Here is a 24120-nt window from a genome sequence, read left to right on the forward strand (position 1 = left end):
TAACACTTAACTAACAATCGTGGTAGCATATCGAGCTGCACTTACACTTGACCAGCAATTCAAAGATATCGAAGCAGAAACAAAAGGGGTTCAGAACTGCCCACACCCCACCTTTAATATAGGGTATATTTATATATGGTCTATGTACATGGTGGAGGGGGCCTTGGCTACGCTAAAAGCAAAACGCACGAACAATTTACAAGCCTAAATCTTATTGAGCAAGAGACACATTTACATTTACGTTTACTGGGCGTAGGAGAATAGTAGAGTAGTTGTGCGGGATTAGTCCCGCCCCGTCCCGCCCCGCCCTGTCCCGCCTGCCAGTAAGTAAGTATTTACAAGAGTTTTAGGAACAAACTATCAAAAACTTTTATAGATTTCGTTAGGGGATGTCAAGGGGGACTGGGGTAAGCCTTTACTTGGATTGCGTTGAAACCAATTGGTGTGGACTGTTGTTGGCCACGGTTATTCGGCCCGGCTCGTCTCAGTAAGCCTTCTGGTTCATCGATTTATCCGCATCTGCGGCAGAATCGGCAGCGGAAGAGGAAGTGGAAGTGGCCTCCATCGACTGAGTTGAGCCGGTGCCCAGACTCTCGTTGCGTTCCAGGCAATTGCCGCTCTTTGTGCTTACCTCCATCAGAGGCAGAGGCAGAGACAGAGGCAATGGCAGAGCTGGAGTCGATGACCCGATGGGAGTCGACTCGTGCATCGTTTCAGCCTCGTGCTCCTCATCGGCCTCGACATCGATGGCCGCATCGTCCTCGTCCAAGGCCATCTGCTCCTTCTCCCTCTCCTCATCCGAATCGGCGTCCATCGAGCAGTGTCTCAGCAGGAGTGGAGGAGCAGGCGTGCGCGGCGGCATCGGGGGCATTGCTAGCGCCATTGATGTGGGCGTTGGCGGCTTCATCAGCGACATGGGCGCCGCCAGGCACCCCACGCCCTATACAAGCGACGACAGCGGCGGCCGCGGGGGGCTGGTGTTGCGTGCGGCGGCCGCTGCATAATACTGCATCGGGTGGTGGTGCGGCGGCGGTGGCGGAACGAAGCCAGCTGTTGTCCCGTCGTGGTAGAGCACCGGGACACGCACCAGGCGCTGGGCCGCATGCGCCATGTTAGCCATGTTGGCGGCCTCCAGCTCGGCGGCCAGCTGACGCTTCCATTTGTTGCGACGATTCTGAAACCAGATCTTCACCTGGGTCTCGGTGAGGCGCAGCGAGGCGGCCAGACCGGCGCGCTCCGACGAGCTGAGGTACCGTTTCATGTCGAACGTGGACTCCAGCTGAAAGACCTGCGCCCGCGAGAACACGGTCCTCGTCTTCTTCTTGCGCTTGGAGCCATTGCCATCGCCATGCGGCGAGGAGCTGTCCGAGGGTCCATCCGTGCCGTCGTCCTCCTCGATGATCTCCTCGCCATCGTCGTCCGACTCATTGGAGCTGGTGGGCAGCATGTACCCGGAATGCGACCCGGCCATATGGTGCGGATGGTGTGCCAGGCCACTGCTGCCGCTGTTGCTGCTGGTGGGCGTGCTGGGCTGATGTGGATGCTGTTGGGGGTGCTGCTGCTGTGGATGCTGTTGCTGCTGCTGCTGTTGCTGGTGCTGGTGCTGGTGCTGCTGATGGGGCTGGTAGAGTGGGTGGTGGTGCGGGACACCCACTCCGGGCGGGGGCGACTTGCTGCTGGCTTGGCTCGACCCGTTCGTGTTGGCAGTGCTGCTGCTGTTGTTGTTGTTGTTGTTGTTGCTGCTGCTCTGGCTGGGGCTCATGGGGGTGGGCGAGGGGGGGTTCTCAGTGGTGTTTGTGGAAGAGCTGTCTGCAAAGAGGAAAAGAGAGATAGAGAGCGGGGTTAGTTGAGAGAGCGAGCACATTGGGGAGAGCAGAAATTGTATTAGTTGATTTGTCAGTCTCTTCAGTCGGCTTGGGCTTGGGGTTGGGGGCCTGTGGGTGGTGGATGGTGTGCACGAAGGCTGACGACTGGCTTCGGCTAAGGGTTGTTCCAAGATGTTGTCTCTGTGTGTGTATCTGTGTATCTGTGTGGCTGCACAGATTTAAGCTGCAACACTTAACCTCACACTTGTCTTTCCATTTTTGTTGCTTCTTTTTATATTTTTGTCCGTGTCATTTGTTATTGCTGCTCTACCGTAAAGCGCAGACGCGGAGAGCGCCGCGCCACATATCCGGTCCTTACTTTTCTATGTATGTGTGTGTGTGTGTGTGTGTTGGTGCCTGTCTGCGCGCTAAATTACCATTTAAAATGGCTGTCAGTCGGCTTGGCCGATTCTTTTTTTTATCGAAGCTTTTAGTTTTGATTTCATTTGAAAAGTTTATATTGCTGTAATTTGCCATGAAAGGATTCCATGGAGCAGAGCACAGAGAAAGACGAAGACGAAGTCGAAGTCAGAGGAGGGGCAGGGACCGGGGCCGGGGCGGAGTAAGAGTGGAAATGAAGGTGATGAACTTAAGGCCAATTTACATGAACAAATGTAATTGCAATGACTCTTAATGCCAAAAGGGCCAATTAAACGGGCTTAAACTACGGTTACTTCTACTGCTGCCACTGCTGCTGCTGCTTTTGTTGCAGGTTGCACTTTGCCAACGTGGAGCCCCAGCCACAGCAACAAAACATGTCAGACGCTTTGTCCGTAACTCGATACTCGATTACAAATTGCAATTAATTGAAAATGGCGATTAATGCAGTCGGTCTCCGCGGGTAGGCAGGAAGGTGCCGCTGTACTCTACATTCCATGGCTGCACTGAGCGAAATAAACGAGGATTCCGCTTGAGTTGTTTGAAATATGTATTTAAAATTGCCATAAATCTGCCAAAAACAAACATAACAAAGAACCAGTACTGCCTTTAAAAATCAAGGAAAATTAATGTTTTTATCGATTGTAAAGAGGACACCCGAAAGTGTACAAAACAATTGCGTAATTTAGATTTTACAAACCACTAAAGAGCCTATGATTTTATGGGTGAAGTTCTTCAGGAAAACCTCGAAAAATTGTGCTCATTGTTCTCTCTCATTCGAGAGTATCTTCTGCTTGTTATGATTTAAGTGTATTTCTCTCAGTGTACGTTTTTCTTTGGCTTAAGACATTTACGTAGCCTGCTTCTGGGGGCAACCTACAACATTCCTTAAGGCATTAGACCAGTCGTTAGGCCGCTGGCGTTGACTAAACAAATTAAATTGAATCGAATGCAACGAAATACTCTGAAGAATGTCTGACACGGCACATTCCTGACGAAAACAAAACTTGAAAACGACTAGTGTACGGTTGGAGAAGGGTCTGGGGGGGGAAGCGACTAATCCTCAGTGGCATGTGGCAATTGCCTCAGTGTTCAGTTCGCTTCAGTGGGTTCCGAGTGGTTCCTAACTCCGTTGGCTAGTATTTTAATCAACTTACCATGAGTGGGACTGTGGAACGGCAGGCGCTGTGGGGCCCAGGGCCAGCCGGGCGGACAGAGGGCTGCGTAGCGCCCGGCGAGGGCTCCCCATTGCGAAATGAAGCCCAGTCTGTAATGAAAGAGAAAAGAGGCGCACACGCAAGACGTTGGTTGGTTAATAATGCCATCAATTATGCAGTCTAATCATTGCTGCAAAATCAGAGGATAAATATTCAGGGCCCAAAAATAGCTGCCAAGATGCGGGCTCGGGCTCTTAGGCCATTAGGCATTTACCGGAGCATTTGCCGACGGCCAAAAGTTGTTCGGGGCTAAGAAAGTTGAAGAATCAAAGTTTGTCGGCTCGTCTGACGAGGGTAGAGGGGAAGGGCGACCCTTAAATGGCGACGACCAACCCCATAACTGGCAACAGCTGCTGCGAATTTGGCTCTCGCCCAACCGCCCAATCCTCCCCCTTTGGATGTGTCTTTCTGTGTCTGTGTGTGTGTGTGTGTGTGTGTGTAACCTTGTTAACTTTCTGGCTTAAAAGCATCTTTATAAATACGTTTTATTTATTTATGCTGGCATCGACCCAGAAGTTCGCTAGACGAAACACTTTTACGTTATAATGTGTTCCAGATTCGTTTACACGAAACTTCCGGGTGGGAGGGAGGTCCTGGGAGAGGAAGTAAATCAAAGTTTACATGTCAGACCGTTTCAGGCAGAAGCCAATGTCTTAAGTGAATGCTGTTGTGATTGATTTATTGATAGTCGGTTGTATCTGAATGGTATTCGGTTTGGTTCTCATTGCCGTTCCTTAAGCTTCTTCCCACGCACCCAATGAACTTTGGTGTTTCGTTTACCATGAGCTGCACGAAATGCGAATGCAATTCTCACCAGTCTAAATTGCTACCCCTTTCTCTGGTCTTGGGCCCGTTTTTCGTTCTCACATTCCCCTCTTTTACAATAACGTTCTCTTGGGCTAAGCTCCCACCCAATCCCAGGCCCAGCCCCAGCCCCTAGCCAATGCAAACTTTGACCGTTTGGGCAAGTGACCCGTGCACAGACTGTGATTTCTTTTTACGGGCAACCCAACCCCACTCAGACAGACAATGCAACCAGGGGAGGCAAGTCGACCATGTCTGTGTGTGTGACATTAACATTTAGTTGACCTCTTTCGTTGCGGCCAAGGGTGCATCAGGTGTGGAAATCAATAGCCAGAGCTGCCCACTCTCTTCGTTTAAGCCCTGTTTTTCTCTTGCCTCTCGCGCCGGCAGTAATGATTTTCAATTAAGTTTACTTTCAGCCCAGGGAAATTATGAACCGGCCCCAACTGCTGGCCCAATCCCAGAGAAAACGCTTCAAGGGCTTCCCCCAAGTTGCCAGCTCAAATCACTTCTAATGGGCTTCATGTTTACAGCGTCAATTGAGAGAAAGCCGCTTTGCCTTTTGGCTAGTTTGGCGGAAGCCAGAAGCCAGACCCCAAACAAGCAGCAAGAAGAAACCAAATGCTGCTCAAGTTACTCATCTGTCAGCCTGGGCCTGGGCCAGGGCCTGGGCCTGGGCCTGGAGGCAGCCAGACGACAAGAGACAAAAGAAATTACCTCAATTACTGGGCTAATTTTTAGGCTGTTTCCCCACAGAAAAAAAAGCAACAACAACAACAACATGGAAAATCAGAACACAGAAGCGTTGTAGCTATTTGCTTAACTAATTACAGAAATCAAGAGCTTGACTCCCGTAATGAAATAAATACGGAATAAATGTGCCCGCGGCCACTGCGGCCACCGCGGACAGCCGACCGACCTCCGTTCGGGTGTCACTCTGCGGCGGAAGTGGACGGCCATGTTTTAAATTGGAGTTGCGGGGCCGCCCCCCGTCCACCACGGCCAGCACCCACTTCCGACAGCTGTCAGAACTGGGCGCGGAGGGGGAGGGTATCTGCTGTGATGCATTTGCTGTTATTTAGCTTTTAATGAATTGTTTGCGGTTCTCGCTTTGGGCCCTCAGCTGTCATAATTCTCCGTCTTGGGCAACCTTTTGTCCAAGGGATAAAAGTGTGCTATGCAATTGAGTTGTTCAACATGGCGTTCAACATGGGGTCCATCCCCATTTTGGTTGGGGTTTCGGCTCGTCTCGATTGGGGTTTTTGTCAACATCTTGCCAGGAATCTTTGATGTTGACGGAGAGACTTTGGCGCGGCTCGGCCTGAGCTGAGTATGGGGTTTCCCATTGTATAGAGAGATCTGAGTAAAGTTCAAAGTGATTTTGTTGAATGGCTCAAGTGTGGATTCCAAGTAAATTGTGGCAATAGCGGGAATTAACTAATTCATGCCACAGCCAAATCTGTGGCAGAGTTAACCCGCACATTTCATCAAAACAGGGCAGGACAAGGCCAGGGCAGGGCAGGGCAGGGCAGGGCAGGGCAGGGTAGACAAAGCGAATTACAGAAATTAATTTAAATAAATAAATTTAAATGGAACTGTACAGGAGAGTGATCTCTATGCCCGGCGGGGCCTGGAAACCGCTTAGGAATCGTTCATGCATAGCAGATTTGCGCACTCTAATTGGTCCCTCCTGTGCGGGACTTCCACATCCCATATCCCAATGAATACGAATACGAATATATGAGTGGTATATTCACATCGTTGACATTTCGAACGGGTGTGCTGGTACTGAGAGGTACTCGACCTAGCCGCAGAAGTAGGCAAAATATTGAACACTTGAATGAACCAGGGGCAGGGACAGCGGACAGCGGACGGGGGACAGGGGCAAATGCTTTTGTCATTAAACAGGATTAGTGTGCAAATATCGCCCAATATTCGTGTGCCTGGAGAGCGGCTTAGTCTGAGCTACTTGCCACAAAAAAAAAATATGAAATCATGAAAAATGGTGACATTTGTGAAGAGCTCGAAATTAGTTTCTTTTTTGGGTGGCAACGCCATGGGAAGCCCGACCAAATGACACGCGACCCGGTCGGATGGAACAGAGGGAAAGTCAAACCTCAGATCTAGATCTGATGACAGAACTGTGGAATATGTTTTGATTAAGGCACAGCCATAGAAATATCATCTTGATAAGGCCGAGCAGTGCGCACGGGAATCAAACGGCAGTCGCCACCACTAAATGCCGCAGTACGATAATCCCCTCTGCGTCAGATACGACTGTATAGATAGGATTGGTTGGGTCCTGATTCCTGTTTCCTTTTTATCCGTTCCCGTTACGATTGCCATTGCAATTGGATTGTAATTACTTTGGTGATTGTGTATGTGTGTATGTATGTAATTATAATGTCATCGTCTGCTTTTTGCGTCATCCTTGGAGAAAAGAACAATGCCAGGGGGTGAGAGGGTGAGAGACAGAGAGCACCCTTTCCGTTTGGTTCTGTTTGGTCCGTTGGTCCTTTTGTTTCCCGTCTACTCACAAGCATATCAGGTTACACCTCTTCTTGAATGCTTTTCCCCGCCCATCCTTTCCCCCCCGCCTTTGGTCGAAGGTAAAGCGTAATTAAGTAAACGCAATTGCAGAACAGGGAGACAGAGAGAGAGCTACCAAAAAAAGCATTCCCGACTAATTAAAAACGTAAGCGCAACTGTCAAAATAATTCTGGCACAAGGTGAAAGTGCCCTCAAGCCATTAAACGATCATTCAGCAATATTTGTGCTGCCAGGCATTAATCATACCGAACCGAGCCCAAGTTCGATGATCAAGCGATAAGGCAGTCACAGAGGCAGCCACACGTCAGCTGGGGCAAGCGCCAAGCGCAGCAGGAGTCGACACTTGGACGAGGGCGAGATCGGATCCTTAATTGGGGTAAGCCGAGAACGAGCACGGGCCGCAGGAGCAGCGACCCTCGCACAACCTGACATTCCTTATCGACCAGATCAGCGGCGCGAGCACGCGTAAATGAAATGAAAATGATCATTATTAAAAAAACGCTGGAAGACCCAAACGAGAGGGAGTGAGTCCTCCCTCGGTCGAGTCCCCTTTCTTTGTATTTCTGATCCGAGTTCATAAAATAAAAGTGCAACACATTCGTAAAGTTGTGTTCTCTTTTTTTTAATTCAACACATGCCTTAATCGAGCTGCCTGGAAATTCGATCTCTCATTTGGTATGCAGCATTTTGAAAGCCGACTAAGTGGGGTTAACATGCCAAGCCATATAGACAGACACATATTTTTCGGTTTTTTTTATCAATAAACTGCAGTTTTGGGTCATAAACAGCTGTAGGAACAGGACCCTGTTTGTAGGTCACTTTCGGTGCTGAGGGTTCATTCATTCATTTTGCATATGATACCGGAGCATTGTCAGTCTGTCAATCAGTCAGGCACTCGGTAAAATTCATTCACAAACACAAAAATTGTGCATTGAATTTCATTAAGGCAAATGGTTATGTAACTCGATATGCTGGCCAGATCGAAGGGCCCTTAATCGATGTCCGACCGGTTAAGCGCCTTTCTGGACAAATTCGAGGTCAGCTAATGGCGATTGCAGCACAATCGATTTTTTCGAATCGAATCTAATCGAACAATAGACTCCTGCAGCCATTTGCATCCTTCAGCAACTACTTAATGTCTCGTATAACATTTACCCAACATATTTTCAGACTTATCGGGTCCATCGTCGCATCTCCCAGCTACTTATTTTGTGTCTTTCCTGCGAAGAGATTTGTGTCACCTCCCTTTGTCCCAGACGATTATACAAAATTGGCCCAACCAAGATTGAGGGAACAAGTGAAATTGTAGCCTCATTGAAGCAGAACGTTTGACTTTTTGGTTTCAGGTTGGTTCAGAGGATCCTAATCTGGGTCTTTGTCTGAGTAGCTGAGCCTAAGTAGCTGGCCTGGCCGAATGTTTTCAAATATCTTCTCGGACCTACCTGGAGAGCATGGCTGCGTCCTGGGGCCCGCCAGGACCCGGGTGTGGCAGTTGCGGGATCGGCGTTATCAGCGTGGAGGCGCCGTTTTTCTTGGCCGGCTCGCTGCGGCTCAGGATGCTGGAGATGGAGAAGCTGGTGAAGCCGTTCGATCCCGTGGTGGCCTTGTTCCCGTTACTGCTCCCATTGCTGTCGTTGCTGTTGGCTCCAATGGAGGCCGCCGCGGCCGCCGCCACCGCTGCCGCCGCAGCCGAGGCGCAAGTGTTGTTGTGGTTCAATGTCTTGCTGTTGTTGTTGTTCAGGCTGTGCCCCTGCAGCTCCTCGCAGCCATTCCGCTCCGGCGACTTGGGCGGCGGACTGAGTCGTTCCCCAAGCTGCTGCTGTATGTGCTGGTGGTGGGCTGTGGGGGTCAGGGCGTGCTGCAGCAGTGCGGGATGTGTGGCCGGATGTCCGGAGTGCAGATGGCCGAAACTGTGCAGCGCGTGATGCAGGGCCACCGGATGGCCGCCCAGCGTGCTCAGATGATGTTGCAGATGGTGGTGCAACACCGCCGGCGGCACGGCCCCTCCATTGGGACTGTGGTGGTAGTGGCCCGTTGTGGCCGCCGACGAGGATGTGGGCGTGCCGGCGGCTGTGTTGGGCGTGGAGCGGTGCGTTGGGGTGGCCGGTGGCGTGCTACCGTCGGCGGAACGAGCCGGCGAACGCTCCAGCGGACTATCGCGGCCGTTGCTCATTCCGGCGGCACCCAAGGGACTCGGCTCGGGACTGGACACCACACTGATATCGACTTCGGCCTCGGAGGAAGACATGGCACTTGTTTTTGGTAACTTAGTTCTTAATTTACTTAAACACACTTCAATCTAATCTTTTCCACCAGTCTATAGTTCACTCAATGAAACTGCGGGCCAAGTGCCACGAAAATCTGTGGTTGTTGAGGAAAACGGAGATTTTCCGCAGGCGAGCACAACCGAGAGACAGAGAGACACGTCTGCACCGTTTGATCAACGTTTCGCATTTAAATTCAAATGTTTCTGTTAACAGACGCAAAAGTCCTCGACAGGGTCTCAGTCCTCCGTGTCCTCTGCCTGTTCCTCAGTCTATGCATTGGTGTATGCGTGTACGTGTGTTTGTATGTGTGTGTGTGTGTGTGTGGGAAAGCGATCGTTTAGTATTTTTATTGTTTCAGTCTCTAGATTTTTAACCCCCGGTCTCGTGTCCGTGTCCGTGTCCGTGTCCGTGTTTGTGTCCGGAGAGCTGCCTCTGCCTGCTGCTGCGTCGCGTCGCTCGACTGAAACTGAAACCCACTGAGGTGGTTGGTTGGCTGCCAGCTCTGGAAATTCTTTTGGTCTTTGCGCTAAATGGTTTTTCACCAGTTTACAGCACACACACACACACACACACACACACGCAGAGAGAGATCCAGAGCCATGGCTAAAGTGCGTGTGCTGAGAGCGTGATATACCTGTGTGTCTGTGCTGCTACCCCTCTGGGAGGGTGTGTCCCACTCTCTCTCTCTCGCACTCTCTCACCCAGTCTCTCTCCCTCTCTCTTTTTCTCTTTCTGTGGCTCGCTCTGTCTCTCTCTCTGGCAGGGTTGTTGCTTGCTTTTGCTGCCTTCTCTTCCTTTTTCCATTCCACTTGCAACTGGGAACTTCTTTTCGTTTATTTCGACAATTGCACTGCAACCGCATCGACAGACACTTTTTCTGTGGCAGGAGCAAAAAGCTTGAAAATTGCCAAGAAGGAGCAGAGGCAGGAGCAGAGGCAGGGGCAGGGGCAGAGGAGCAGCAGCAGAAGGCATAGAAGAAGCAAAGTTTCCATTCGAGCCAGGGAAACACTTGGCATTTGGAACATGCCTAAAGTGAGGGCGCACTCGGCTCGACTTTCGAGATACTCGTTCGTATACACGGTGTGGATGTGGGTGTGAGTGTGGGTGTGGGTGTGAGTGTGGGTGCAAGTGTGTGTCTATTGAAATGCCAATATAAAATCAATCAATTGCCACCTAACAGAGGTCAAGTGCTGCTCTGTGGCGCCATTGAAATTTTCCTGTTGCCGCCACGCAGCAGCACACAGCAGATGGGAACTTTTTTGACCAGAAGTGTTGGGGAATACATGTTTTAATTGATTGCAACTTTGCGGTTAACTGTTTGAGTGGATGCATTTGTATCGAAAAGCGAATCAAGCGGATCAAGTGACGTGTGTTCCGGGATTTAGGGTATTGAAAAGGCTTAAAATCAAAATAAATGAACAATAGAATTATACAAAACAAGCGCAATTCATATAATATTCATACAGCCATCAGAATATATCATGGGTGGGGTTTATTCCATTTGCTATTTCATCTATGATAGTATGATAGTTTCCATTCTAAAATTCTACATCTGAAAAATTTCGAAACGAAACCAAGTCTTCTATCACCAGAAGTATCTCCAGTTTATGTACATATATTTTTATTTTATTACAATAAACAAATAAATAACTTTAAAATTACATTCATTATCCTTTTCAGATTGTATAAAGCAGTATCGTATACAAATAAGAAGATGGATATGCTGTATCCCACATATGTATTCGAATTTCCATATGAGAGCACTGCCTCGTAATAAGGACCTTCCCTACTTCCAATCGCCTTTGAAGTACATTTACATATGACCCAAAACGACTTCTCAAGCAGAATTCTCTTCTCTCCCAATGCCGGACATCTTCGGAGCTTAATGCACTACTGTGTTCCATTCCACGACGTTCCGCTCTACGGGGAGAGAAACCTCCCTCATGGGCACACCATATACAGGCGGCCATTTTTACAACTGAGCGCTGCACAAACGGAGTGGAAATGAGATGAAAACTTTGCAGGCGAAGAGAGCGCATCTGGGACAGAGAGAGATGGAGATACCGAGAGAGAGAGAGAGAGGCAAATTGAATTTTTAAATGCTTTCGCTTTTTATGAGACAACCACGAAGCATTCAAAGAGTGTTGCAAACGATTTGCCCGAAACAAAAAAAAACATTAGGCGAGTCAATTACACGGAGAGAGACACGCCAAAAGAGCGAGAGAGTCTTTCTCTCCACTCTCTTCCCTTCCCTCCCTTTCCGTGTGTCTCTCTCTCTTTCTTTCTCTTGCCCTGTTTCTCTGGGAAGGCGTGGCCAAGTCGGGGGCCAATGAGATGGCCCGATTTGGCCAGTTCTGGCGCTGAAGAACACTCAGCGACGGCAAAAACGAATCGAGACCAAAACGAGATAAAAGTTGAAACATTTCCAGCTCAGACAGCGATGCCGAAATATGCGTAGAAATTCATGCGCAATTACATTTATCCTGTTTAGAAGATTGCTTTTGGCAAAGTGCGTCTCCTCCAAGTGATGACACGGCAACCCCTATGCCCCATACCCTACATCCAACACTCTTCCGAGCCAGTGGGAGGATGGGCATCCGTAACACATTTTCCCATCCGAATTTCCCACTGTGCATTGCTTGGTTTTGATTCGTTTTTGTGTAAGTATTTATGCGGATAAAAGGGGGGGTGTCGCCGGGTTCAAATAGTTTCCGACACTTAGGCGTTGTCCCACTTCCGTTTTGGACCCCAATCCTCCAATGGAAATTGCGTTTGTGGTTGTCTTCTTTCCCCAGCGAACTTCGCTTTGCATTGATTGCATTGCATTTGGGCCGAATATGAAAGGGCAACGGGCCCGGAACCACCCGGGAACCCACACCGTGCCACACACGGAAACAACCGGAGAGAGAACCCATTAATCTCAATCCCTGACCACTGGCCGGGGCAAGCCACAAAAATTCCAAAAGCTCTTTTGCTTGGAACATTTAAAAGAAATAACAAACTGCTCAACTGTCGGACAAAACGATTTCTACAACAAATTGCACTGCAATAAAAGCAGTGCAGAGAGCGAGAGAGAGAGAGAACCGATAGAGAGAAAGCCGAAAGAGATGGACAGAGAGAAAGTAAAAGAGCCGTAAGCAATGCAGACAACTTTGCCAGTGTGTATGTGTGTGTGTGTGTGGCTGTGTGTGTATGTTTTTGAGCGTGTCTGTGCATGCTAGGGGCCCAAGGAGAAAGCGGCTCTAATTGACGTACGAGCAAAGTGGGAGTTGCAATTTTCATTGACTCCACTTTAGTTTTCCGAGCCACACAGCAGGCAGAACGAGCCCGACACACACACACACACACACACAAGCGAAGACCCACACTAGCACAGCTTTGGATGACGAGAGAGGAGAGCGATGCGATGCGATGCGATGGAGAAGAGCTTGCTCGACTTAACTGCAATTAATTTGGCAATTGAAGCTGGCTCTCACAGAACTAACATTATCTCACCCTCCCGAGACACACTCTATTTCCATTTGGGAATTTGGAAATTTTGGGAGTTTCGATTTTCAAACCCAAACACACACACACACAGACACACACACATTCAGCAAATGGCCGGTGAGGTGGCCTTTGTTTGTTTGTTTGGATAGCATTTTGCATAATAGGCGAAAAGCATGCCGAAACAATAAACGTGGAGTGGACATGGCAGGAACCAGAATGAATGAATGACTGAATGAATGGCTAGAATGGAATGGTTAAAAGCAAATGGAGTTGTAGGCCCCACCACCTCCCACACACTACACTATACCATACCATGCCATACCATACCATACCCATACCCACCCATCACATCATTATCATCCTTTTGGCTATTTGCGGCTATTAGTCAGCTAAATTTGTGTGACGCGCTATTCCTTCGCTTTTGGGGCTTGGCTTTTGTCTTCTTTCAGAATGCAGAACAATGGCGCGGGGCGGGCATGGCATGGAAATATGAAAGCGCACCGAAGTGGAGCGCGAAGTGGGGGCGGAACACACGCAAAACCAGCAAAAACCCATCGAACCAACCCATAACCAGAGCCGGCAGGACCCACCCCAAAAACCACCTACGACCAACCACCCACCAACCCCACAGTGCTCGTAAATAACGCTTTAGACTTTGATTTAAATAAATTGTATTGCGAACGGTAATATTTTATGATTTCAACAGTTCAACAGTTTCCGTTTCCGTTGCGTTCCGTTCCGATTTTTTTTTCGCTTTTCTCCACCTACCCCCCTACCCTACCTCCATATATGTATCCCTTTCTGGCCGCCCTGATTGAGCGCCATTTCTGGGCGCATAAGTTTTCGAGTGTTGGAACATTTTATGTTCCTTCAAGAGACCAAAATACATTTGTATATAGAGCACAGAAAAGCAGGCAATCAATTGAAATCTAAATATAAAATATTAAATGGGAAATGGGGAAAAGGGAAAACTTTGGCCAGAATATAATTCCCTTTCGGTCTGCAAGCATTTCTAATTAAACCGACAAGTGCAGAACAGAACACGAACAATGGCCAAAAGCATTTACGGTTTTGATTTTAAACAATTATTTTGTATTATTCACAATCAAGAGAACGCTATCGAGCCTGACCATCCGACCAGCAACCGTCCGTAGACCATACAAAGGGACCGCCAACAGTATAAAATTACCAATTTGCAGCAGAATCGGACTTGAGGCGGGGGGAATCTGTTGAGAAGAGGCTGGGCGAGCCCGACAGCGACTCACAACAGAGAGAGAGAGAGAGAGAGACAGAGGCAGAGACAGACAGAGAACAACGATTGTTGTGCGAATTGAATCCTTTTGCCTGGCAGTACTCTTGGAAATCAAGGGCGTAGAACCAGCCCCCGAGGTCCGGGGAGGGACGAATCCGATATGGCTCTGTGGCCAGCACAGCGTCGGAAAATTGACAGATAAATTATTGGTTTAATTTGCTTGGCCCGAGGGTAGGGCGCAAACGATCTGTGAAATGGAAATAAGGAGGAAAACTAATAATAATTGTGTACTTGGGTAATATAAATAGATAATATAAATATATTGTGTATCAGTCCTGGACGGATAACACTTTTAAAGACAGAGAGAGAGAGAAGTTTCTGGTTATGTAAAAGATGAAAAAAGCGACGAACTTCAAACAGTTTCCCTATATATTGGAATATATGTATGTATGTGTACAAGATCGAATATAAAAGAGTTGTATTTTGTTGAATATTTATATTATTTTTGGCCAGTTTTTTTTTAAAGAAATAAAGTTGTACCCATAGAACAAATTATTCGCATACATATACGAAACATAATTCAAATGTCACCCATACGACATGTACAACATGGATAAAAATTAAATATGCATGGAGAAGCCATCTTGGCGGTGTTCTATTGTGCCTTTCAAAGTCTATTGGGTTGATGCTGATATTCCCTACAAATGGAGAACCCTTCCTTCACCTTTCCCCCTGCTCACCACCCTTGGCAGATAGTGATGATGCCCCTGGCTTTTGTGTGCCGCCTAATTTTGCAACTGAATGCTCGCCGGCAAAAGGATCGCACAGGACCCACTTGAAAGACGATCGCGGATTAATGCGATTAACTTACAGTTGATTTCAGCACAAAAATAAAGAAAAAATCGCTGAATGGGCGCGGCATCCGAATGAAAATGAAAAGTAAAAGTTTCAAATTTAACGGGAGATCAGATCCTGGCAACCGTAGCGGTGCCCGGCATCGATGTCGGCGCGCACAAACACTGCGAAAATCGCGCTAAAGTCCTTAATGCCGCTAGGATGCGCACGCACAACAGAGGCAAACGGACAAACCGCCGACAGGAGGACAAAGGACTCACCGATAAACAGACAGACATACACTCGGAGAGCGGCAAATAGCAGCTAAGACTTAATTATTTTATAAGACGACCCCTGGCTCAACGGGGGCCCGAGAGGACCGCCCAGAGTGCGTGTGTTGCAGAGTGTTCCTGCCCCTGCCTGCCTCCTTGCGGTTGCTGCTCCCGTGTAGCTAAATTGGCCTTCAAAGGCGAAGAATCACCCGCACCGCACCGCCCCGCCCCGCCCGACCCCGTCTCAGCCGACTCTGGTCAAAAGGAAATATCAATTTGTCGCCACATCATAAAAAGCAATGCAATAAAATTACCTCCCACCAGCAGCGCATTTACACACACCTAACCAGCCAGCCAGCCAGGCAGCCAGCGAGCCCAACCACCCAGCCACCCAGCACATACTCGTATAGAGAGCCCCTCTATCTCTCTGTCAAATCCCACATTCAATTTCGCACTGCTTTGTGCGCAAAATCCCCAAAGGAATCAGCACGGAGTCCGCCTTCCACCCACACAAAGCCTCAACTCAACCAGCAAGGAATAGCAAGGCGGAGGGAAAAACAAAGATAAAACGGGAATCACATCGTAAATGGCAAATGCAATTCGCGTATTTTATGACGCGCCGTTTTGATGGCGCAAAAGTGCTACCCATCTAGAGATACACCCCATAGCCACGTCCCCAACCATCCAGCTATCCAGCCGCCCAGCCACACCTCCAGCAGAGAGCTCTGGCACAATGGCTCATAGAGCTGCGGCTGCGGCTGGGGCTGGGGCTGGGGCTGGGGCTGGGGCTGGGGCTGGGGCTGTGGCTGGGACCTGGCTGATAGTGCTGTCTGTCTCTGTGTGGCTGTGCTGTTCTGCTCTGTGCCCAAAGTAAGCTGGAACAATAATAAGAGACAAGCAAAATAATAAAATAAATAACGAAGAACAATTCAATTATTTTTGGGCGAATGTTAAAAGCCAACGCAATCACGGCACAAAGAGAGCCACATAGATTCCCGGGACCCAAAGAGTGCTTCGACTTGGCTAATGATGATGCATTATGGTTGGATTTCTACTAGGTGATTGCCAGGGACCAATGCTTTTCTCAGATAAACTTGAAGTACTATTAATAAGACAAGGATTAGGTAAAGAAACCCCGAAAGTTCTCTGTATATAAGATCCATTTTGGAAAGCCAGGATATGTAGATTCACATACAGATACAGTTTATTGATCTTCTAACATAAAAATGTATCTATAGTGCATATTGTATTGAATATTATTATATTTCTTGATATGTTTCTATTGACTGACAGATTGTTGCATAAAGTTCTCAGCGAAAGACAAAGTTCTTAACATTTCACTGCGTTTTGCCCACAACCCCCCCAGGTTCCATCCTAAAGTCGGTAATGATATTGTTTCCCATACAAACACCCAAGTATTCAGATTATTTTCAATGGCCGCCATTCGTTAATTATCTTGTGAATCTCGGGCGAAACACAGCTGGATATCGAAAGGTTTCCATATCAAATATAGAAAATATAACAAATTTTTAATTGAGGGCCGGGCCAACAAAGGCCTGTTGATGTAAATGCAATTTAATTGTAATCCAATTTGTTGCCAACACAACGAGCAGCCAAACGCACGGACGGAGAGGAGGGCAAACGGTAGCAGTGATACCTGGATAGCGGCATTAGATCGGCTTAAGATATGCGCGGTTCCAGGTCCAGCACCCTTCCCTTCCTGGCCAGCCACATTTGCATTGCAGGCACTTACACAAAGGACGAGGTACGAAGTAAACCCTTGGCAGGGGCAGATCTCAAAAATTATGATTTCAATAATTCACTTCAGGAGAGAGGCTGAGGCTGAGGCTGAGTCGCCTGGCGCCAGTCTGAGTCCGATCTCGACCGGCAATTATGTGCTCAACTTTAGTTAGATACAGATACAGATATGGCCAGATATAGTCGTGCTCCCCGGCCAAGTGCACAGCTGAGGGCGTGCCGATCTGTTGGCTAAACATGGCCACTGTTCACTTGGTTGAAGCGGAAGCCGAAAATGAAATTAAATGAATATGTTTATGGATATAGTTGTACTTATTCCTATAAGGCCGGTGGGCAGGCAGGCCTTCCCCTAATGACGGCGACCCGTGAGATTTTTATCAATCAGATCGGGCCCTTTCGCATCTTCCATGTGTTTCGTAATCAGGCGTAAAATGTACGGCAAACAACGCGGAAATCAAAGTGGTTGAATGCCTCACGTCACGTGCGCGCACTCCTAATGTCAGGGGGAGAGAGAGAGGGCAAGGGCAAGGGTAAATACTCGCATATAGTTTTAAACAAGGTATTTATACACTTTATGGTTTCTGACAGGCCCTGATTCCTTACATGCAAATGCGAGCGAATGTAACGTTACCTCTGCCGCAGCCACTGTTGCTGCTGCCATCCCATTATAACGAACCCCGATCCGGATGCTAGTTTTAGTGCCAGCACCCCTTCCCAAAGCACACAGCCCACAGCCCTCAGCCTGTTAATAAAGTTGCTCAAGTGTACTCGAGTGGCATATGTTCGGGGCCGGGACTTGGCCCTGATTCTGGTCCTCGGCGTGGACTGAGGCAAGGGCATGGCCGAAGCTTGAGAGTCGTGCGTGTCTGGCTTTTGTTATATCACACAGGATTAGGCATAATGAAGTGTTTTAATGCGTTTAGGCACACAAACACATCCACATCCACGGAACTACTACTACAGGAGTCGCTGAGGTAACTGGGAATGTAATTAAATTGTAAACATTTTACGGTTTGCTATACTTCAATTATAATAACCAATTTCTCTTGCCAACACAGGCACTAACTACCTTAGATCTATAAAGATTCAGTGGTTTATTTCCTATAATCAAATATTTATAGTGGAATACATATTTTGTGTATTTTTGTGTGTCATTCCATGATGTTTTTTACTTATTTCTGATCATTCTATCAGCGATGTATTCTGTTCTTCAATTTTCAAAAAAGTAGGAAATACTTGAATAAAATAAATGATAATATTGGCATCTGATATACCTATTGCATTTTTTCCCCCTACTTGAAAATAGAGCATACTATTCTGAGAAGTGTTCCAACTCGCCATTTCCTTGAGCTCTGGCTGGCCCCAACTAATTGCGTGCCAACCAACTTCCGTTTCCGACCATGACCACCTGTGCCCCTTCCGCTCTACACCTCTGCAGTCGTCCTTTTGTTTTCAGTGTTCGTTTTCTTCCATTTTGTACACCTTATTTCATTTGAAATTTGATTTTTTGTTTATTTTTGGGACATTCGTTTTGAATTGTGGCACTGGAGAGTGAGGGCGGGCGAAAGGCGAGAGACGAGAGGCTAGAGGGAAAAACCATTAAAGAAATTACATGTTGCTGCCGCCACCAGCTCCTGTCCGCAGGATGGATGGATGAGTGTCGAGGGTGTTGCGAACGGAGCTGGCGACGTGGTCGGGGTAAATGCAATCGCATTGATGTTTAAAAAGCGACGACTATGGCGCTTAAATGTCTGTAACTGGGCGTTAACATACGTTCAGTTTGATGGGGAGGGCGGTTTGGGGCAGACGGAGGTACATTAGGGGGCGTGCCACGGGTAGGCAGGAGAGTCGCTCGTTTTGTGGGCAACAAACATCAAAGTGATTGAATTGTTGCGATTGCTTTGAAAATCAACAGCCATCCCAGGAAAAGCGTGCCTATAAAGACAGAGAGGTAGAGGGGATGGGCATTTGTATTTAAATTAAATTAAAATTGCCTACATTTGAGTTGGAAAGTTTTTCCTATGGCAGTGGGAGATTTTTTAGTCTATTTATAGAAGGCTCTGCGGTACAAACATTCTTTTTCCATTCAAAATGTAAAATTTTTTGATCTTGCATTAGTATCCGGTCCCAGGCCGTCCCTTTTTTAGTATGACAGACATAGTATTATATCGAATTATAGTATATCAAAATCGTAGCACTATAGAACTGATGAATCTACTAGGGTTTGCCCCAATAAAGGCTTTATTGTTATTATTTTTTCCTGGCAATGGTGGTTTTCCCCTGACTCGTATGGCAAATGCATTTTGGCTGTTTTTCGCTGCTGCATCGATGCTATATAGTTTTCCATTGCAATAAATATAAATTAACAAGGGGCGCCATTGGCATCCATTGGAGCCACGCCATCCACCCAGCCGCCAACCCTCTTGGCCCTGCTGCTATCGTGTGCGTTTGTTTACCAACAATTGCCATTAAAATTTAAACCAGAGCAATTATTATTAATGGTCGAGAGCGCTTTTTATAAATGTATTCAAATTGCTGCAAATTGTGTGCTGCAATAACAACAAAGCCTGAAAGAGAGAGGTGGGGAAATTGTAGCCAGCCACAAGAGCAGCACAGCAGCAGCAGCAGCAGAAATCAATGGCAATAATTTTCACGCCATTTTAATGCATCTCTCGGTGAGTGGGCTTGGTATTGGCCAAACCAGAATGAATGTGTTGGTGCATGGCTATGGGCAGATATATGAGTACATATCCGTGTGCGAAAGTGATGAAGGCTGATTTTATCAACATTATAGGAAATGCAATGAATACGTAAATTAATCCATGTACGGATATATAATACCTCCATCCTTGCTTGAAAGGTTAATGTAATTGATTTGGTAATGTTAAGTAGTAACGTAGATTAATGGGTCAGTGGGTGGATATGTATTGTATCTATATCTACAAAGGATATAACCCAGATACATAATGATGATGACTAAGTTCTTACGATCTCCATTTGATAACTAACTATCCACAAATCTGGCTATATATTGCTCATACATATCACATCGAGTGCACAAAAACATAAATTTTGATGAAATACCTTAAAAGAGAAAGAGACTGAGAGGGCACCATCGACTCCCCTAATGATCCTGATCAGGAATTTATATATATACTCTACGGAGTCGGATATGCTTCCTTAAGCCCTGCAATGGTATACAATGGTCTAACATATCGCTCATTAATCTCTCGATAAAAATTCTGATTCTAATCAAAGTCTCTGTTATTTAATGTTTTCTATAAAAATGTCTATAACAAATTAGTTTGAATTATAGTTAAATTAAATTCAATTACCCAGGCACATAAAATGTATTACTTCAAGGAGGAAACTCCTTCCAATATTGAAACCTCCTCAAATATAATAATAATATACCACCTACCAGAGCCAATGATTGCATGGTTATAGGTGAACTCCGAACTCCAGACATTTTTTGTCCTCGACAGGGATGACGGGGATGCAGGTGTGAAGTGTCCCAGACGGAACCGAGTTCTCACGCCACGAATGCGATACTTTGGCCATGCCGAATGCACGGCATTGTCTCCACATTGTCGTGCACACTTTCTTAATTAACTGGCAAACATCTCGAATTTCCAAACACACAAAAGTGTTAAAAAAGAGCATCAAAGAAAGAAATTGCAGGAAGATTGGAAATGAAGATGGGGAGAGAATGGAGAGAGGAGACTGAGGATCCTTGGTATGGTTATCTCTCCTGAACTGATACGAATCACATTAGCTAGATTTGCATCAGGATTACGCGTTGCCCCGAACAGGAGCACTCATCACCTCGAGCCTAAGCCGGGGCGCATTGTGACAATTGTCACAAATCAAGAGCGCCCTGAGCCCTCGGAATCTGGGCCAACCTCTGGGTGAGAGCACACTCGAGATGGAAACAAAAACGTAAGCAGATTTGTGCTAATATGACGGCATCTGTTTGACAATGAGCACAAGATGAGACTGGGACTGGGACTGGGCTGCGGATGAGGCTGCGACAGGAGAAAGAGACACAGAGACCGAGCGGCACCTGAGCAGCTTTGAAAGTGCGTGTGAATGTCGGCAACGCCTTCAGAGAATCCCCGAGCTGAGCCAGCCGCTGCCTGCCCAGGAGATCCCTACGGCATGGCACACGAACGCCCGATGCGACGAGGACCACATCTTCAAGTGGTGTTTGCTTAAATTATGTAAATCTGCGCAAATCCTGCGGGCGGGCCGGGGGATTGAAAGCGATATGTGAATACCATGCCGAGCACCGAGTTCTAAAATCTGGGCAGAGGGCAGACAAAGCGACGTGCAATTTTAATTGGTAGAAGTAGTCAAACTGTCTGTCTGTGCAGTGCAAAGCAGTGCAAAAGAATCGCTAACCGTGCGCGTGGAGTTCCAGGAAAATCATGGACCAGGTCAACACAATCACTCGGTTGGGAGATTGGGCAGCAGTGCCCCACGGGATACACAATTTTCGGACCGGCCCGAGGAAGCTGCACATAATTACTTAGCGTGGCCTTTTAACGCATCCCCCAGCCAGAGGCTGCCTCCCCGGCACATAAACAAGTTAACGACCAAATGCGCCTGGATGGACGGGCGGAAGGACAGGGCAGGGACAGGGATACAGGCTGGGAGCCACTTGGAGCGCGTAATTTGCGCCAAATTACAGATGAAAAGCAGCGAAAATTGTAAAAGGCAGGCAAACGAGCAAGATGGGAAATGCGAGGGATGCGGAAAATGGTGGAGGGTGGTAGAATGTAATTGCAAACATGGGAATTGACTAATTGCGGGAAAGTAAGAGCCCCACTCCCACTGCCCCTCCCCAGGAGGGGAGAGATGGATTCAGCTCATGATCAAGGACGGGGCGGGCCGGGCCGGGCAGCTGGTGTTTGTTTGGGAGGGGAAAGGCCGCTGTGTGTGGGCGTATTTCCATCGAGATGTCAGATGTTTTGCCAACATTAGGCCCAAATATGCAAAAATATTTGCCATTTTTATGTCTCTACTCGTAATCGTACTCGTATGTGAGTATCTGAGGGATTTCGAATGCCTATTCATTGTCTGTAATGGATCATGGAACCCGGCGGCATCCAGCAAGGCACAAAAGTATCAAGATCCTTCATTGTGCCTGCCCGCAAACCAAAAGACAAAACCAGAGCAAATTCTCGGGCATTCTTTTGGTGCGCGTTGCGCTTTCCCTTTGTGCGCCTCCAGAATGCGAGAGGACCAGGCTGAGGCAGAGGGTGAGGCTGATGCTGATGCTGAGCCGATTTCGGGCATTTAGTAGATTAACGAACGGCGAACAAAACACATGTAGTGCAAATATATGGACATGTAAGCAGCTCATTACCATTGTGCGGCGTGTTCAGTGCGTGGTAAATATTTTGCTACACTTTCTATTATATTTTCTTATTTCCACTTCGGACAATAGCGGACAGGGACAGTAAGCAGCAAAAACAAGATACGGATTCACTAAAATTTACTTTCCCTCAAAGAGTTTTCAAATGTGCCGCCCGACATATCGATACCATAGCTGTGCTTTCGATATCCAAAGAAAGCTTTTGAAGCCGTCACTTGTGAATAATTTGTCGTTATCTTTTTGGTATATTTCTGGGGACTCTTAGTGGAATAAGGAACTTCTGATACCCTAAGGAAACGAACATTATATAGTTGAGGATATTGTCATCTCAGGCTCCATTTAATGCATATACTAGTCATTTTCTGATTTAAAGCTATTTCAACGAAATTTTGCAATTAGTGGTCTTCTTACTGAGACTAGAATCAGGATATTTATACAGGAAACTAATCAAATGCATGAATACGTCTAAAACATATCAATTTAAGAAAATTGATTTATTAATTACGTTTTAAAAAAGTTTGAAAACCAGTATCTTCATATATAGCCAACGAAGTAGGGTATGCAAATGTCCATCCTCCGGTTGACAACCAACAAGTCTTTAAATACCAGCCAAGTGACGTGACAACATTGCGACTGTTGAACATTTTTGTTTAACCCTTGTTTTAGTGAAAATACACTAAATAGTAGTACTTAAAAGTAGTTATTCTTGTAGAAAATATATGCATCAATATTATAAAACTATGTGGGCAGGGCTGAGGAATTTAGTTAGTCAACATTAATCAACGGAATATCAAGATTGAGCAATAGGAACGATTACTACTGAGGGTCAGACCGTATATGGTATCGATATCGCGGTCACACTGGTCAGGTATCAGCTGGACATTACCGGTAAATAAATACTTAACTTTACTAACTTTAGTAAAGCGAATTAAATTACTTTTTGTGTGGATTGCAAACTAAGATGTCTTTTATCGGACGCGCATTGATTCGTAACGTAAGTGGAGCAACGACAGACCATGAAATTCCAAAAACATGCCCCTGCGATTACGTAATGAAAAGGGGCCGGCGTCAACTTAGACTCGAATAAAACGTACTTATCTATTTATTATGCATTTCAGGTGCCATTGCTTGGCAAAAGCATTCTGGGCCAGCAGAAACAGGCCGCCCGCCTCCTGCATCAGAGTGAGTACAGTACCCACAACATTCGTATTCAGTGTATGACTGGCATTTTTTCGCCCGTAGCTGCTCCATTATGCACCGTTCGCGTGCAGCAGCCGGCTCCGGACTTCAAGGGATTGGCCGTGCTGGGAAATAGCTTCCAAGAGGTCAAGCTAGAGGACTACAGAGGCAAATATCTGGTGCTGTTCTTCTATCCGTTGGACTTGTACGTACAAAAAGACGCTTGTCATTGCCGTTTATCAGCAACATGTAACCTTTGACTCTTTCCGCATGCAGCACATTTGTTTGCCCCACCGAAATCGTTGCATTTAGTGAACGCATTAAGGAGTTCCAGGACATCAACGCTGAGGTTCTGGGCGTGTCGGTCGACTCGCACTTCAGCCATCTCACCTGGTGCAATGTGGACCGCAAGAACGGAGGCGTGGGCCAGTTGAACTATCCGCTCCTCTCCGATCTGACCAAGACCATCTCGGCCGACTACGATGTGTTGCTGGAGAAGGAGGGCATCTCGCTGCGCGGCACCTTCATAATCGATCCCAATGGCATTCTGCGTCAGTACTCGATCAACGATTTGCCCGTCGGCCGCTCTGTGGATGAGGTTCTGCGTTTGATCAAGGCCTTCCAGTTCGTGGAGCAGCATGGCGAGGTCTGCCCGGCCAATTGGAATCCCAAGACAAATCCGGCCACCATCAAGCCCGATGTGGAGGACTCCAAACAGTACTTCTCCAAGCACGGTTAAATTTAATAAGATTCTAGGCCTTATTCAAGATATTTTCTACCTTAACATTCACCACAAACACACACAAAAGACTCCACTAATAAAGAAAAGGAATCGATAGAATCCATTCCTTCGTTTCCTCGATGAAATCTCCGATCCG

The 24120-nt window shown here is 47.1% G+C and overlaps 2 protein-coding genes across 2 annotated transcripts; one reads left to right on the top strand and one right to left on the bottom strand.

The window, feature by feature from the left end:
- Positions 1 to 316: 316 nt before the first annotated feature.
- On the bottom strand, positions 317 to 9277 carry LOC6594851 (homeobox protein Hmx). Its single transcript, XM_002020023.2, is given in 3 exon segments — positions 317 to 1809; positions 3401 to 3510; positions 8257 to 9277. Coding segments are annotated over 3 exon segments (2241 nt in total). The 5' UTR covers positions 9063 to 9277; the 3' UTR covers positions 317 to 484.
- Positions 9278 to 22973: 13696 nt separating this feature from the next.
- On the top strand, positions 22974 to 24116 carry LOC6594850 (peroxiredoxin-2). The gene is made up of 4 exons (XM_002020022.2): positions 22974 to 23057; positions 23182 to 23245; positions 23306 to 23447; positions 23519 to 24116. Exons 1-4 carry the CDS (start codon positions 23025 to 23027, stop codon positions 23979 to 23981), a joined length of 702 nt encoding a protein of 233 aa, XP_002020058.1. The 5' UTR covers positions 22974 to 23024; the 3' UTR covers positions 23982 to 24116.
- The last annotated feature ends 4 nt before the right edge of the window (positions 24117 to 24120 follow it).

The sequence above is a fragment of the Drosophila persimilis genome, unplaced genomic scaffold, assembly GCF_003286085.1.
Source record: "Drosophila persimilis strain 14011-0111.01,24,50 unplaced genomic scaffold, DperRS2 tig00000000-arrow-pilon, whole genome shotgun sequence".
NCBI lineage: Eukaryota > Metazoa > Arthropoda > Insecta > Diptera > Drosophilidae > Drosophila > Drosophila persimilis.

Bases quoted from the DNA above. Each gene is read 5' to 3' on its own strand.
- LOC6594850 (XM_002020022.2), top strand. From the start codon at position 23,025: ATGTCTTTTATCGGACGCGCATTGATTCGTAAC. The intron at 23,246-23,305 runs GTGAGTACAGTA...TTTCGCCCGTAG, and splicing joins CGCCCGCCTCCTGCATCAGA to CTGCTCCATTATGCACCGTT. The intron at 23,448-23,518 runs GTACGTACAAAA...TTCCGCATGCAG, and splicing joins TTCTTCTATCCGTTGGACTT to CACATTTGTTTGCCCCACCG.